Raw genomic sequence first — 13,898 nt, forward strand, 5'->3', positions numbered from 1 at the left:
TATTTTAGGTGGTGCTCCTGTATGATGTCATTGTTTTCTCTGTGCCTTTCCCAGGACCACTGTGACTTTGGGATGAGAGCTGTGAAGACTGTCATCTCAACAGCACGACCTAAAAAGAGAGAATCCTACTATGGATGAGGTAAATGTGCTAAGACTTCACGTTGTCACAGACCTATTAGGCCTCATAAGAGAGGTGAGATCTCTGAAGTTCTGAGTTCTTAAATCTTTGCAGGAGCTTCTTAAATCTTTGCAGGAGCTGATCTGCCTACGGGCTATCAGGGATGCCAATGTACCCAAATTCCCGAAGGATGACCTCATGCTCTTTAGTGGTATTGTCTCAGATTTCTTTCCCAAGATCAAAGAAGAGCCTATTGCTTATGGCATCCTGGAAGAAGCCATACGCAAATCCTGCAGGATACTGATGGTGAAGGAAAAAGCTCTCCACAAGTTCCCTCTGGGCCTGGGCTTTTAGTCCTCTGCTCTAGGAAAAGAGACAGCTGGTTCCAGACCCACTCCACATTGTCTTCCTCTGCAGGTTTTGTGACTGAGTGCATGAAACTACTGTGGTTCGACATGGCCTTATTCTGGTGGGACCAACAGGTTCTGGTAAGACAAGGGTATGGTTGTGAGACTCTGCTGGCACTAGTAAACCGTTGCCTAGCTACAGATGCAGAGGGGTAAGCTTCACAGAAGACGCACTATCCAGCGTTTCCACCTTCTCTCAGATAAAAGTCAGGGCACCAAGATGATGCCTTTTGGTACTGATTTATAGCCATGGGGAAGTATATTACTAGCTCACTCTTTCAAGTTGAGAGATTAGACTGAGGCTTATTAGCTCTGCTGCAGATTTCTAAGGCTGAGACATGCTTTGACATCTTGAGATGCTTCAGGTCTCTTGGACCTAACTTCCTCCCCTCTTCATCTAGGATGTTTGCTTTCTGTGAATACAGCCAGGCATCTCCTTACTGTCATATTATCCTTCACTATACCTCCTTTTTCACTGCTTTTTGAATGCAGCTGCTGTGAGAGCAAGTGGAGCCATGGTGGTTAAATCTCTTGCTCTCCTGCTTTTGCGGAGTTACCAAGTCCTGGCAGTTGCAATGACATCACTGAAAGTTCAGCCTCCAGCAAGTGGTGGGAATTACGAGGCAGTCAGATACTTTGTACTGAATCCCAAATCCATCACAATGGGCCAGCTTTATGGAGAGTTCAACTTGCTAACGCATGAGTGGTAAAGTACAAAACCTGCTTTCCTTCTTTCCAGACTGGAAACAGTTTTCTTCTTGTCTTGAGCATCTTCTCTTCAAGGCTGAGAACTGTTTAGGGTAGTGGCATGAAACCAGGAGCAATCAAGTCCTTATCCTCACCAAGCCACAATAGCCAGTCACAGCTATTTAAGCTGACATCTTCTATTGTGTGCTTGGCTTGGCTGCCAGCACATGCCCAGACAGTTACTGCAGCTCAGCAAGCAGCGTTAACTGCATAACAAGGAATAATTAAATTGCTTTGGAGCACATACCCCTGCTCTAAGATGCAGCAGCTTAAAAACACTTGCTTTGCTTCTGAAAAAAGCACTTGAATTGTTCTGTATAAATACACTGGTGGCCTTGAATGAGGAGGAATGACTTTCAGACATAAAGAGGCATTTCACTGCTGTTACCAGGGCTCCTGCTTGCTTACACGCTTTAGAAGCAAGACCCAGTAGCCTATTTGCCCTCTTGACAGTCAGGTCTTACTGCTTATGTTTCCGTATGTAACCTCAGGTTGAATTTGCAGCTCACTTTATCCAGAAACTAAGGTGTGGGAAGCAGTGTGAATCTCCCTTTAGCCCTGTTACCCACCGCTTGTTTAGGGGCAAAGCTAAAGACTCTGTTCTGTAAAACGGGAAACAAAATAAATGTGAAACTAACTGCCTCTAGGAAAAATGCAAGTAAGCAAACACTGCTGATGCTGAGACTCAGAGCTTCCTAGCCTGGGCTTTGGTGCTTCTTTACTGAGGGACATTCTCTAGGATGTTCCAGTTAAGCTCAACAGTTTATTTATGATGTGACTGTACCCAAGGGCAGCAGGCAGACATGTCAACATGACAAAAAGAAAAATACAGCAGCCATGTAAAACATATTTACAGACAAATCCATCTGTTTTAATCATCTGAGTTTTGAACAGACTGTTTTCCCTTGATCTCAATAACAATACCCCAGAATTGACAAGCACTATAAAAATAACAAATAATTAATAATGGGAGTAAAGTCCAGGGCCTGAATGGAAATTGTACTCCAGGTTTCCATGTACAGATTGAGTTCTTGCTGCAAACAGCCAGCATTCCTTGTTTCTGCTCCCCTGTTCACCATCTCCAGCATTGCCTGGTGATGGATGCTGAGGATGGGGAACTTCAGTTGTAGAGAGGGTAGAGTCATGCTCTTTAGCCTGGATTCATCCTCATAAGCTGTAGTCACCCAACGGAAGCATTTGAATTAGCAGAGTAGCTGTCCTGAAAACACTTGGTGGAGAAGAAGAGGCAGAGAGAGCTGATAACCCACCTATGACCTGAAATGGATGCTAGCAAGGCCTCTTTGCTTTTCACTGAGGGCAGCGATGTTAAAGGGAAACTCGGCATTTTACAGTTAGATGACATGAAATACAGATCCTAATGCCCATAGAAATTGTTTCATGGTGTCACTCAGACTGAGATGTATGTCTCAGTAAAAGAAATAACAAAATGGACCTTTAGGCAGTTCATCAAGTGAGGCACAGGTATCCTTGGGCACAGGAACCAGGGTATGGATTTGACTTAGTCTTTTTGGTCATTATAGTTTGTTTTATTTGATTGTAAATATCTCCTGGACAAAATCGTCACTGGTGCAGCACCATTGCTTACAGTGGAGTAAGTTATAAAAACTCCAGTGAGAAAGTTATAAGAACAAGTCTTGTTATTTCTACTCTGCTCCTATTTTATTGAATAACATGGAGCTGCAAAGGAAAGCTCTGAAGGGAGCAAATGATTTAACAGCAGTGATGGAACAAGATGCACATCATTGTTGCAGAGAACTAACAGGCAGGCCTAGAGGTTTCTTGGGGTTAAGACTGAGCTGAAGGGGTTTGACTTGCTTCTCTCCAGTCAAAACAGTGGCATCTGGGATATGGTAGGAAATGGCAGCGTTCTCAGGCATACCTTCCCTGTTAAATATAGCCTGCAGGCAGGTGAGAAGAAGCTAGCACCCTAAGAAGGTAAAAGTGAAGTCAAATGTGTTGGATAGTGACACCAAGTTGTTCCTCTTTCTCCTTACAGGAAGCCATTGGCTTTGTCTGGAGGTTTGTGAAGGAGGTAGTTGCCTCAACGGACAGTAACCTCACAAGGAGCCTCCTCCTGCTCTTGGAATGTATCTTTCAGCCTTTTATTCCCATTGAGGTAGGATTTTGCTACCTCTATCATCATATTATGCCTGTAACTCTTAAGGGCATCATGTCATGCAGAGAGGTAGTCACCAGAAAGTGAAGTGTTGGCTATTACACCAAAGAATGAGGTGCTGGTGCAGAAAGGTCATGCTGTAGCTCAAGTACATGGCAGAAAGTAATACAACATCCTGCAAAACACAGGTAAACCTGGAAGGATTATGCTTTGCCCACTGAAAGAACAAAAGGTAAGCTCCATGCCTACCAGGCTGCAGGGAAGACGTTCTTTTATTTATAGCAGAGAGAATTGGAGAAGGAGTGGAAAGCAGAGATCAGAGCTAAGCAGTGATGCACTTCAGACTGCAAATCTTTGGAGAATTAGTATTGCAGAAGGCTGGATGATTTTCAAATTAAAACCCAAAGACTAAATTCTTCTCCTAGCTCCTGTTGAGTGACATTAGTTCAGCAAGGGGAGTCTCTCAAGTACACTAATGAAACAGCAAGTTCTAATCCACAGAATACATTAACAAGGCCTGTGAAAAACTGGCTAGCAAAACTTACATAGAAGCTGGAAGAATTACAAGCACTTTAAGAGGAGTCTGGGGTTTGTGTACCTTAACCATGTCTGAGAATTTTACTTCTGCTCTTCTCTGCTTCTCAGGGAATTAGGACAATTCCCCAGGAGAAGACAGCTGGTATCAAAGAGCTGCTTGAACCCTGGTTTATATTTGCCTTGATCTGGACTGTGGGTGCTACTGGGGATTCCCAAGGTTACATGGCCTTCAGCTTGTGGCTGAGGGAGAGGATGGCAAAGGAAAAGGTGAGTAAAGGAAAAACAGATCCTCTGTCATTATAGAATCATAGAATCACAGAATAGTTAGGGTTGGAAAGGACCTCAAGATCATCTAGTTCCAACCCCCCTGCCATGGGCAGTGACACCTCACACTAAACCATCTTGCCCAAGGCTTCCTCCAACCTGGCCTTGAACACTGCCAGGGATGGAGCACTCACAACCTCCCTGGGCAACCCATTCCAGTCCCTCACCACCCTAACAGGAAAGAATTTCCTCCTTATATCCAATCTAAACTTCCCCTGTTTCAGTTTTAACCCATTACCCCTTGTCCTGTCACTACAGTCCCTGATGAAGAGTCCCTCCGCAGCATCCCTATAGGCCCCCTTCAGGTACTGGAAGGCTGCTATGAGGTCCCCACGCAGCCTTTTCTTCTCCAGGCTGAACAGCCCCAACTTCCTCAGCCTGTCTTCATACGGAAATTTCCTCAGCAGCTCCTTATCCATCCAAGCAGGTCTCCTGGCCCTCCTGCTGCACTTCCTTCTAGTTGGGATTATAGAGAAACTGGTAATGAGGAATGGGGCTCAGAGCTTATTGAGTGCCTGGAGGCTTTGAATGGACTTCCTCTTGGGATCTGGTGTACCACGTCTGCCTCAAACTTCAAGGGATCCTTGGAGCTTGAAGATCTGGGAGAGAGGCCTGACCTACACAGGTCTGGGCAGCATCCCATTAGTAAAGTCATCCTTGCAGTAGAGCAGATCCTTTTCTGAACTCAGCTGAGTGGCAGCCGGGTTCACCAACAGCTTTATTCTCACAGATCCAATTACTTTTCCCGGAAGAAGGACTGGTTTATGACTATAAGCTGAACGATGCTGGGCTTAGCAGTCCTGAAGATGATCTGGATGAAGAGGTCGTTAGGGAGGTAAAATATTTCACTTACAACCTCAAGCCAAGAAATTGTGGGGGAGGGACTAGAAAGTAACACAGTCCTGCAGGATTTGGTAGGATTTGTCATCAAGGGCAGACAAGGAAGGCCTATAGGAACCAAGTGGGAATGTTTAAAGTTAAATCAAGTTTTTCATTAAAGGAAGAAGGCAATTTCTTGCCCTCAGGGTTGTGAAGCAGAACGTTCAAATCTGAGCCAAGCGCTAATCAATTCAGACCTGAGTGTCTCTGCCAGTGCTCAGGAAAGTGTGAGGGCTCTGCAAGTGTGGCCGCTGGAGGAGGACAGGGAGCAGCTCAGATGGAAAGGTTGGTCAGTGTTAGAAAGCAGTGCACAACAGCAAAAAAGCTGTGTGCATAGAGTCTGGAGGAGGAGCAAGGCAGACAAACATGGCATCTTTTTCACAGGAGGCAGCAGGGAGTGGGGCATGCAAGGCCCATCTGATTGACAGTCACCACCCTCTGGGATGGAAAAAAAAACCCACAGGAAAAATAAAGGAGGAAAAATGCTTCCCCCTCCTGAAATCAAAGCAAAGCAAAGCGCCTTACATGAGTATCAGATGTTTAGCAGAAGCTGCCAGCGTCATCTCTGTGGAAAGGCAGCATGGGGTGTCTGGAATGCGCAATTTCTCACTGTTCTCCAGCACATCCCTGACAAAACCTCTCTCTCACTTGTACAGTGGCCTCTGGGAGGTTTGCCTGGGGCTTAACTCTAGCATAGGTCATCCACGTCTTGTACAAGTACAAAACTTCCATGTGCCTTTGAATGCAACATGGATGATGGCACCAAATGTGAAGATAGGATCCCAGCTAAGCCCTCAGTGGCCCTCTGCCATGGGGCACTTACAGGGTGGGTCAGCTTAGGACAGAATTCCAATTCATGCAAATACTGCAAGTGCTCCATCTCCCTTTGATCCCAGTTTTCAGAAGGGAGAACAAGTATATTATTGCTGGGGCAATAATCTCCAACTTTTGGGCTACCTCCCTCCCACATGAAATGAGTCAGAGCCTCACAGCATTGCCATACAGAAAGGGGAGGGTGACAAGACTAGACAGAGGGGCTGGAAGCCTGGATTCCTCATCAGAATCTGAGCTACTACGCAAGGAGCTGTGACAGGAAAAACACAGCAGATATAGTTTTCCTGTAGAGCATAAAGGCAATGGCCCCCTCTGAACACACCCATAACTTTCAGGTGTGCTGGGAGAAGTGGCTGGACCCGACCGCAGAGTTCACCATGGTTCCTGATACCAACTTCTGTGACATTATTGTGCCCATAACAGTCTGCATGGCCCATCTGCTGGAGCTGTTGCTCGTCAACTATAAGCCAGTATGTGCCCAGCCTTATCTTGGTTTTTAGAGCTATCCTTGTTCTTATCAACAGCTACCTGATACTTTTGAGACTATTTCCCACTCCCATGGATTTGTGTTTCTCTGATCAAAAGTTGTGCCTAAGCAACAAGAGCTCTCCGTTCAGACCCCAGGCACCATGAGGAGGAGTTTGCTTTGGTAGATGAGGATTGGGTTAGGGATCAGCTATGCAAACTGGACATCTGTAAATCGATGGGTCCGGATGGAATGCACCCACGGGTGCTGAGGGAGCTGGCGGAGGTCATTGCTAGGCCACTTTCCATCATCTTTGGTAAGTCGTGGGAAATGGGCGAGGTGCCTGAGGATTGGCGGATGGCAAAGGTCACACCAATCTATAAGAAGGGCAAGAAGGAGGACCCGGGTAATTATAGACCGGTCAGCCTTACCTCCATCCCTGGAAAGATGATGGAACAACTTATTCTTGACTCCATCACTAGGCATATCAAGGATGAGGGGGTCATTAAGAACAGCCAACATGGTTTTATGAGGGGGAAGTCATGTATGACCAACCTTATAGCCTTCTATGAGGAAGTGACTAGGTGGAGGGATGATGGTAGAGCGGTAGATGTAGTTTTTCTTGATTTCAGTAAGGCATTTGATACTGTCTCCCACAGCATCCTCATAGATAAGCTAAGGAAGTGTGGGCTTGACGATCAAGTAGTGAGGTGGATCGAGAACTGGTTGAAAGGAAGAAGGCAGAGAGTTGTGGTCAATGGCGCAGAATCTAGCTGGAGGTCTGTGACTAGTGGAGTTCCTCAGGGGTCGGTGCTGGGACCGGTGCTGTTTAATATTTTCATCAATGACCTGGATGAGGGAACTGAGTGCACCCTCAGCAAGTTTGCTGATGACACAAAACTGGGAGGAGTGGCTGACACACCAGAGGACTGTGCTGCCATTCAGCGAGACCTGGACAGGCTGGAGAGTTGGGCGGGGAGAAACTGGATGAAATTTAACAAGGGCAAGTGTAGAGTCTTGCATCTGGGGAAGAACAACCCCATGTACCAGTACAGGTTGGGGGGTGACCTGCTGGAAAGTAGTGAAGGGGAAAGGGACCTGGGGGTCCTGGTGGATAGGAGGATGACCATGAGCCAGCAATGTGCTCTTGTGGCCAAGAAGGCAAATGGCATCTTAGGGTGCATTAGAAAGGGAGTGGTTAGTAGGTCAAGAGAGGTTCTCCTCCCCCTCTACTCAGCCTTGGTGAGGCCGCATCTGGAATATTGCGTCCAGTTCTGGGCCCCTCTGTTCAAGAAGGACAGGGAATTGCTTGAAGGAGTCCAGCGCAGAGCCACAAAGATGATTAAGGGAGTGGAACATCTCCCTTATGAGGAGAGGCTGAGGGAGCTGGGTCTCTTTAGCTTGCAAAAGAGGAGACTGAGGGGTGACCTCATCAATGTTTACAAATATGTGAAGGGTAGGTGTCAGGATGATGGAGCTAGGCTTTTTTCAGTGATATCCAGTGATAGGACAAGGGGCAATGGGTGTAAACTGGAGCATAGGAAGTTCCACGTTAACATCAGGAAGAACTTCTTTACTGTAAGAGTGACAGAGCACTGGAACAGGCTGCCCAGGGGGGTTGTGGAGTCTCCTACACTGGAGATATTCAAGGCCCGCCTGGACAAGTTCCTGTGTGATGTACTGTAGGTTACCCTGCTCTTGCAGGGGGGTTGGACTAGATGATCTTTTTAGGTCCCTTCCAACCCTTGGGATTCTGTGATTCTGTGATTCTGTGAATGTCAACACTCAGGTGTTCAATGAAAATGCAGCAATTGCTAGATTGCTGCCCATCAAATTCTAGCCCATCAAATTCGACCTGTTTCCTAGAGTTCCATTTCCTGCTTCTCTGGTTGGATTCCTTCCACACCAAGAGATCTGTTGAACGGCTGTCAGGAGCAAGCCTTCTGTCTTCTCCCAGCCTTTGAATGCCTAAGGGAGCAGTAACTGCATTTCCTCCAGCAAATGTCAGAAAGCTGAGAAACACAGTCTGTATACCTGTGGTTGTGCTGCTGACTGTGTTTCTGGGTTCTCTGCACTGGTCCCACTGGCACAGGGAAGACTCTCACAATTACAGACAAGCTTTTGAAGAGCTTACCTCTCAAATGCATTACCCACTTCCTGATGTTTTCAGCACGTACCTCTACTAACCAAACTCAAGATCTCATTGACAGCAAACTGGATAAGAGGCAAGTTTCCTTCCTGTGTTTGCAAAGGCAGCATCCCTAAGCTCAGTGTTTCTATCAACTTAGCCATTTAGTTTCATCCTGAGACCTGAAGGGGCCCCAAGGACACAGAAAATCTGAGCTGGGATTGTGAGAGCCCCTAATAACTTTATACATTTGCAATAAAGTGAGAAGGATTAGGGAGGGTCTGTAAAAATTGCTCAATTCTGGGTATTCCAGAAATACTCCATTTCACAGCACAGGTGTTTGCAAACCTTGGTGTGGGATATCTATAGGAACTGATGAGAGGAGAACACTTGATTGCTGACCCCAATCCCACTCCCCACCGTTAACAGCTTCCCTTTTTCCTCTATGGTCATCCACTGGTTTGAAGTTTCCAACAGCGCTGACATTCATTGACATTGTGCATAAGCAGGCAAAATTTCACTCATGTTTGGAAAAAAGCAAATGCCCCAACTCTTGCACCAGATCTTTCCTGTGCGCGCACCTGTATAAAGAATTATATGCAGTGAAAGTGTAGAGAGCTGAAACCACTGCCCCAGGAAGCCTCTGGAGAAAAAACTGCTTTTGGATCAAGCTAAAAGTACCTTTGCAATAGGAGTTGTCCTGTGTCCTTACACAGTTTTGTCCTTACTGGCGCAAGGGTGTGCTTGGGCCTCCAGTTGGGCAGTACTTCATATTTTTTATTGATGACTTGAACATGCCCATGCTGGACACGTACGGTGCTCAGCCACCCATTGAGCTGCTGCGGTAGTGGATGGACCACCAGGGCTGGTATGACAGGAATCAGCTCAGTATGACCCAGATCCTTTGCCATCTTGGCAGAAGTTGATAGATATGCTGATAGATAAGATGATCAGGGGACTGGAGCACCTCCCGTATGAAGACAGGCTGAGAAAGTTGGGGCTGTTCAGCCTGGAGAAGAGAAGGCTGCGTGGGGACCTCATAGCAGCCTTCCAGTACCTGAAGGGGGCCTATAGGGATGCTGCGGAGGGACTCTTCATCAGGGACTGTAGTGACAGGACAAGGGGTAATGGGTTAAAACTTAAACAGGGGAAGTTTAGGTTGGATATAAGGAGGAAATTCTTTCCTGTTAGGGTGGTGAGGCACTGGAATGGGTTGCCCAGGGAGGCTGTGAATGCTCCATCCTTGGTGGTGTTCAAGGCCAGGTTGGATGAAGCCTTGTGTGGGATGGTTTAGTGTGAGGTGTCACTGCCCATGGCAGGAGGGTTAGAACTGGATGATCTTCAGGTCCTTTCCAACCCAAACTATTCTATGATTCTGTGCATATCCACTGTGGAGATTTGTGGTAAGGGTTTTGAGCTACAACTTCACATTCATTTCTAATTTTGCACTCTCCAAAGTGCTTTTAAGAAGCTGGTAGATATTAATTTTGTCTGTGCCATGGGGCCTCCTGGAGGCGGAAGAAGTGCTGTCACTCCACACCTCACTCTCCATTTCAACTACCTCTCCTTCACTGAAATGGAGGACAGCAGCAAGAAAGCTATCTTCTCCACCATCCTTGGCAGCTGGGTGGGTAAGTTCTGCCAGCAGCTGCCACCTTCTCCTCATGTTGCAAGTCAGCCTGATAATAATGGAGGTTGGAAGGGGAGGAATTAGTATTGATGATCTGATCAAAGTGTTGGAAGCTGGAACTTGCATTCATTGCTTGAAGATGCTTTTGGGAAAGTGTTGTTTGAATCTTAGCGAACAGAGAAGCTCATACAGTTTAGTCTCAGGGTCAAACTCTGCTGGTGCCAATCAGCAAACTTCAGCTTTGTCTTTCCCAGTTTCATAAGGAATCCTATGGTCTAGGCCTTTCAGATAGGATTTTGTGATGGAAGATGTAGATATCCCTCACCTCAGCAGGTAAAGCTCTGACTCATGTATTTTGTCTTTTTCTAGATGGACTCCTAGGAGAAAAAAAGTTACAGAGATCCAGTGCATAAGAGAAGACAGAGAGAGAGAGGAGACTGTGAACAGAATAAGCTGATGGGCACAGCATGGCAGCTTACCTGTGCTTTCAGCAGACAGACACTTGCCCAGACAGCAGCCTTCTGTGGAAGCGGAGCCTTCTGTTACTTTCCATCTGCTGCAGCCTGGGGAGAGCTGGCCAGGGTGGATCTAAGCATGGTGCTAAAGCCACCCAGAAAAAAAAGGGTTCATTTGGAGCGTAGTGAGTCCTCATACATTTGACAGGGTGGGAATTTAAGATCATCTTTGCAAATGTGCCCTCATCTGCAAATATGCCAGTAGGAAGGAGCAAGAATAGCGAGCTATGGAAGAAGCAAAGCAGAGCTTTCTGTGTGCTTGCCATATTTACAAGCATCAGTACCTGACTGTGAGCTTGGGGGCACACTGAAGCACCTAACCGTGATTTAAAAATAAACTAAAGAATTTTGGAAAGAGCTGGGAAGTGCAGAGTGCTGGGGTGTCACAGGGCTCTGCTTCCCCAGCACTGCTTGTAAGAAACTTAACTGGGAGAGAAAAGCAAAAAACAATGTTTTATGCACTAAAACTGGCAGCTGTGTTTAAATCTTGCTGGACTGTTGCATAAGAAATTATTCCTCAGTGGCTTTGCATTTGCTGATCTCAATAAATTGCCAGGCAGTTTAGTGAGAGGGCACTCAGCCCTTCTAGCTTAAAAGTAGCTGAGACTCCACTCTGGGAGTATAAAGAGAGAGAAGGAAAACCTCTCAGGAGTATTTCAGGTAGGCACCAATTACCGGTCTGGCAGTACCTGCTCTCTCCCTGGGGTGCACAAAGTCTTAACCCCACAGAACTGTTGTGATGCATTCTTCCCTCCTCAAATCTGATTCCTTGTGGTCGGAAAACTCATTGGCAAACTGTCCACTGCAGTGAGCAGGTGCTTAGTCAGGTCCCTCCATAGTCTCTGCATAAGAAAGCAGAAAAATGTGTTCCTGGCAAAGTCCTAGCAACACCTCTGCAACTCATCCTACCTGTCTGCACTGCCAGGACCTTCTCAACCCATAGTCACCACCTTTATATCCTCTCCACCTTCCTCTGTCTCTGCAGCAGGAGCACTTGCAGTGAAAGACCTGAACAAGCCCTTGGTTGATGCCACTCTTGGCATGTATTTGGCCATCACATCCCAGCTGCTGCCCACACCAGCCAAGTCACATTACACTTTCAACCCGAGAGACCTCTCCAAGGTGTTCCAGGGCATGCTCATGGCTGAGCGCAGCACCATCCAGGTGAGTCCTCCCATCAGCACAGTTATGCCACCCAGGGGAAGACCAGAAATGTTCCAGTGTAAGGAACTCACTGGTGGGCCTACAAAGAGGCCTCAATTTCCTGCTGGAACTGTGTTTTGGTACTGTTCAGTGAACGTGGTAACCTTCCCTTTGGCTATATTGCCTAGTACGAGTAGTACGCAGACGTCCCCCACCACCCCCCCAGCCCTTCCTTGGCATGGAAGCAGGTAAGTGGCCACAGGGAGTCAGTATGATACAGCTTGGCCATTCAGGGCTGGATGGAGCCATAGGGGACCAGATAGGGACAGAGGTTTGTCCTGTGACCAGCCCATAGCAATGGAAGCTTCTGCCCCTTCAGCTGTCCTAGGACCTTGCTCTGGCTCCAGCCTGGTCAGTAGAGGTGACTTATGACAGGAAGTACTTGGGACCCCAGTTCTGTGCTACAGCTGAAAAAAGATCTTTAAAAAAAAAAACAAAAACAAAAACAAACAAACAAAAAAAAAAAACACCAAACCAAAAAACCCCACAAGCACTTCTGAAAACAGTAAAAATTAAATCAAACTGAGGGAAAGATAAGGACACGCAACATGAAATTTTAATCTGAGAGAAAGCCTGACATGGACAAATAGAGGGGGGATTAGCTGAAGCTGTAATGAGCTCTCTGCGAAGCAGCTGTTTTGACAAGAGTTGATTTTGAGAGGAGAAGGGAATGCAGCTTCCCCTGCTTAGTTCTTTCTCCACTCCAGCTGCCTTCTAGCAGGAGTGGAGCTGGCCACATGCCAGACAGGAACCAGCCTTCCTGACAGGGAGGCTCTTAATACTTCTCTGCTTCTCCCATGGAGGCTGTCTGCTGGGGTTTCCTACCGGGACACACTGCAGCTGCTGAAACTGTGGCATCATGAGAGCTGGCGGGTGTTCTGTGATCGCCTGGTCAGCAAGGAGGACCGCACGTGATTCAACAACCTGATGAAGAGTATGACGGAGGAGTTAGACACCACTTTTGAGAAGGTTGTCCCCTCCCAGCCAGTTCTGTCTGGGGACTTCATGGATCCAGATGCCCATATCAAACTGTACAAAGCATTGACAGCCAGGAAAGGGTAAGAACAGTGGGAATCATTATGATGTGATCTATGTTCGCATCTTCCATGTCTTCTGCAAACAAATGAAAACAGTTAATAGTAACCATGGGGCAGCTTGAATTGGAGATGTCTGGAATCACAAACGCTCCCAGGGCTCTCCTGTGAAATCCTACCCCAGGTACATATAGTGGCTGCATTTGGTGTGATGGGCACTTGAGGTGGAACAAGCTGTCTCTGCATTGCCATCCTGGGGCAGCCTGCTATGCCAAGTCTCCCAAATGAACTGCACTTGGGACTGAAAAGTGAAATTTGCTGGAAAGAAATGGCACATTACTCCCAAACAATACTACTTTTGCCATTAAAGACTTCACAATTGACCTTTACAAATAATTAATGTTACTGCCAGATTCCCTCTTGAAGATACTGTGAGTATTGGTAATAATAATTAAGCAAAAGCAATGAGCAGTGCGTTTTGCACTCATTATCAGAAACAGGTGATTATCCTGTTGTCTCTGCTCTTGTGATAGCTGTGTGACAGGCACAGGTAATTAACTGAGCTTTCCAATCTCTTTTGCAAAGTAGCTAGGTCTGTCCCCCACTGAGGTGAGCCCAGCTGAGACAGCCAGACTTATCAAGCTGCTGCACAGTCCACTGATAGGCACAAGACTGGCACCTAGGCAGGGATCTCAGCACTGTATAAATTCTAGCTGATGTTGCTCACCCAGGTTCACAGTGAGATTGCTGAAGGGGTAGGACCAAATCCCAGATGCCTTCATGCTTCATTGCCTGTTTTAGCTTGAGGCTGTTGTTGAAGAGAGCCTTGGGAAGGGCAGGAGAGACTGATCCTGCAGCTATTTCTGTGCAATGGCAGGGCCAGGAGAGGAGAGTGCTTCTCTACACATCTGCACCCAGTAGCGTTTCCTTCCAGCACTT

The 13,898-nt window shown here is 46.8% G+C and overlaps 1 protein-coding gene across 1 annotated transcript in view; it reads left to right on the plus strand.

The window, feature by feature from the left end:
* Positions 1-13,898, plus strand: part of DNAH1 (dynein axonemal heavy chain 1) — a 78,194-nt gene that overhangs the window by 48,939 nt on the left and 15,357 nt on the right. The window contains 18 exon segments of the mRNA XM_065687635.1: positions 55-104; positions 106-139; positions 254-447; positions 536-622; positions 1,079-1,231; positions 3,119-3,143; positions 3,290-3,409; positions 4,055-4,213; positions 5,001-5,105; positions 6,319-6,452; positions 8,513-8,678; positions 9,294-9,468; positions 10,038-10,208; positions 10,577-10,593; positions 10,595-10,616; positions 11,708-11,886; positions 12,766-12,961; positions 12,964-12,983. Of these exon segments, the coding sequence (XP_065543707.1) occupies positions 55-104; positions 106-139; positions 254-447; positions 536-622; positions 1,079-1,231; positions 3,119-3,143; positions 3,290-3,409; positions 4,055-4,213; positions 5,001-5,105; positions 6,319-6,452; positions 8,513-8,678; positions 9,294-9,468; positions 10,038-10,208; positions 10,577-10,593; positions 10,595-10,616; positions 11,708-11,886; positions 12,766-12,961; positions 12,964-12,983 (2,007 nt within the window).

This window comes from Lathamus discolor, chromosome 7 (genome assembly GCF_037157495.1).
Source record: "Lathamus discolor isolate bLatDis1 chromosome 7, bLatDis1.hap1, whole genome shotgun sequence".
In the NCBI taxonomy this organism is placed as follows: domain Eukaryota; kingdom Metazoa; phylum Chordata; class Aves; order Psittaciformes; family Psittacidae; genus Lathamus; species Lathamus discolor.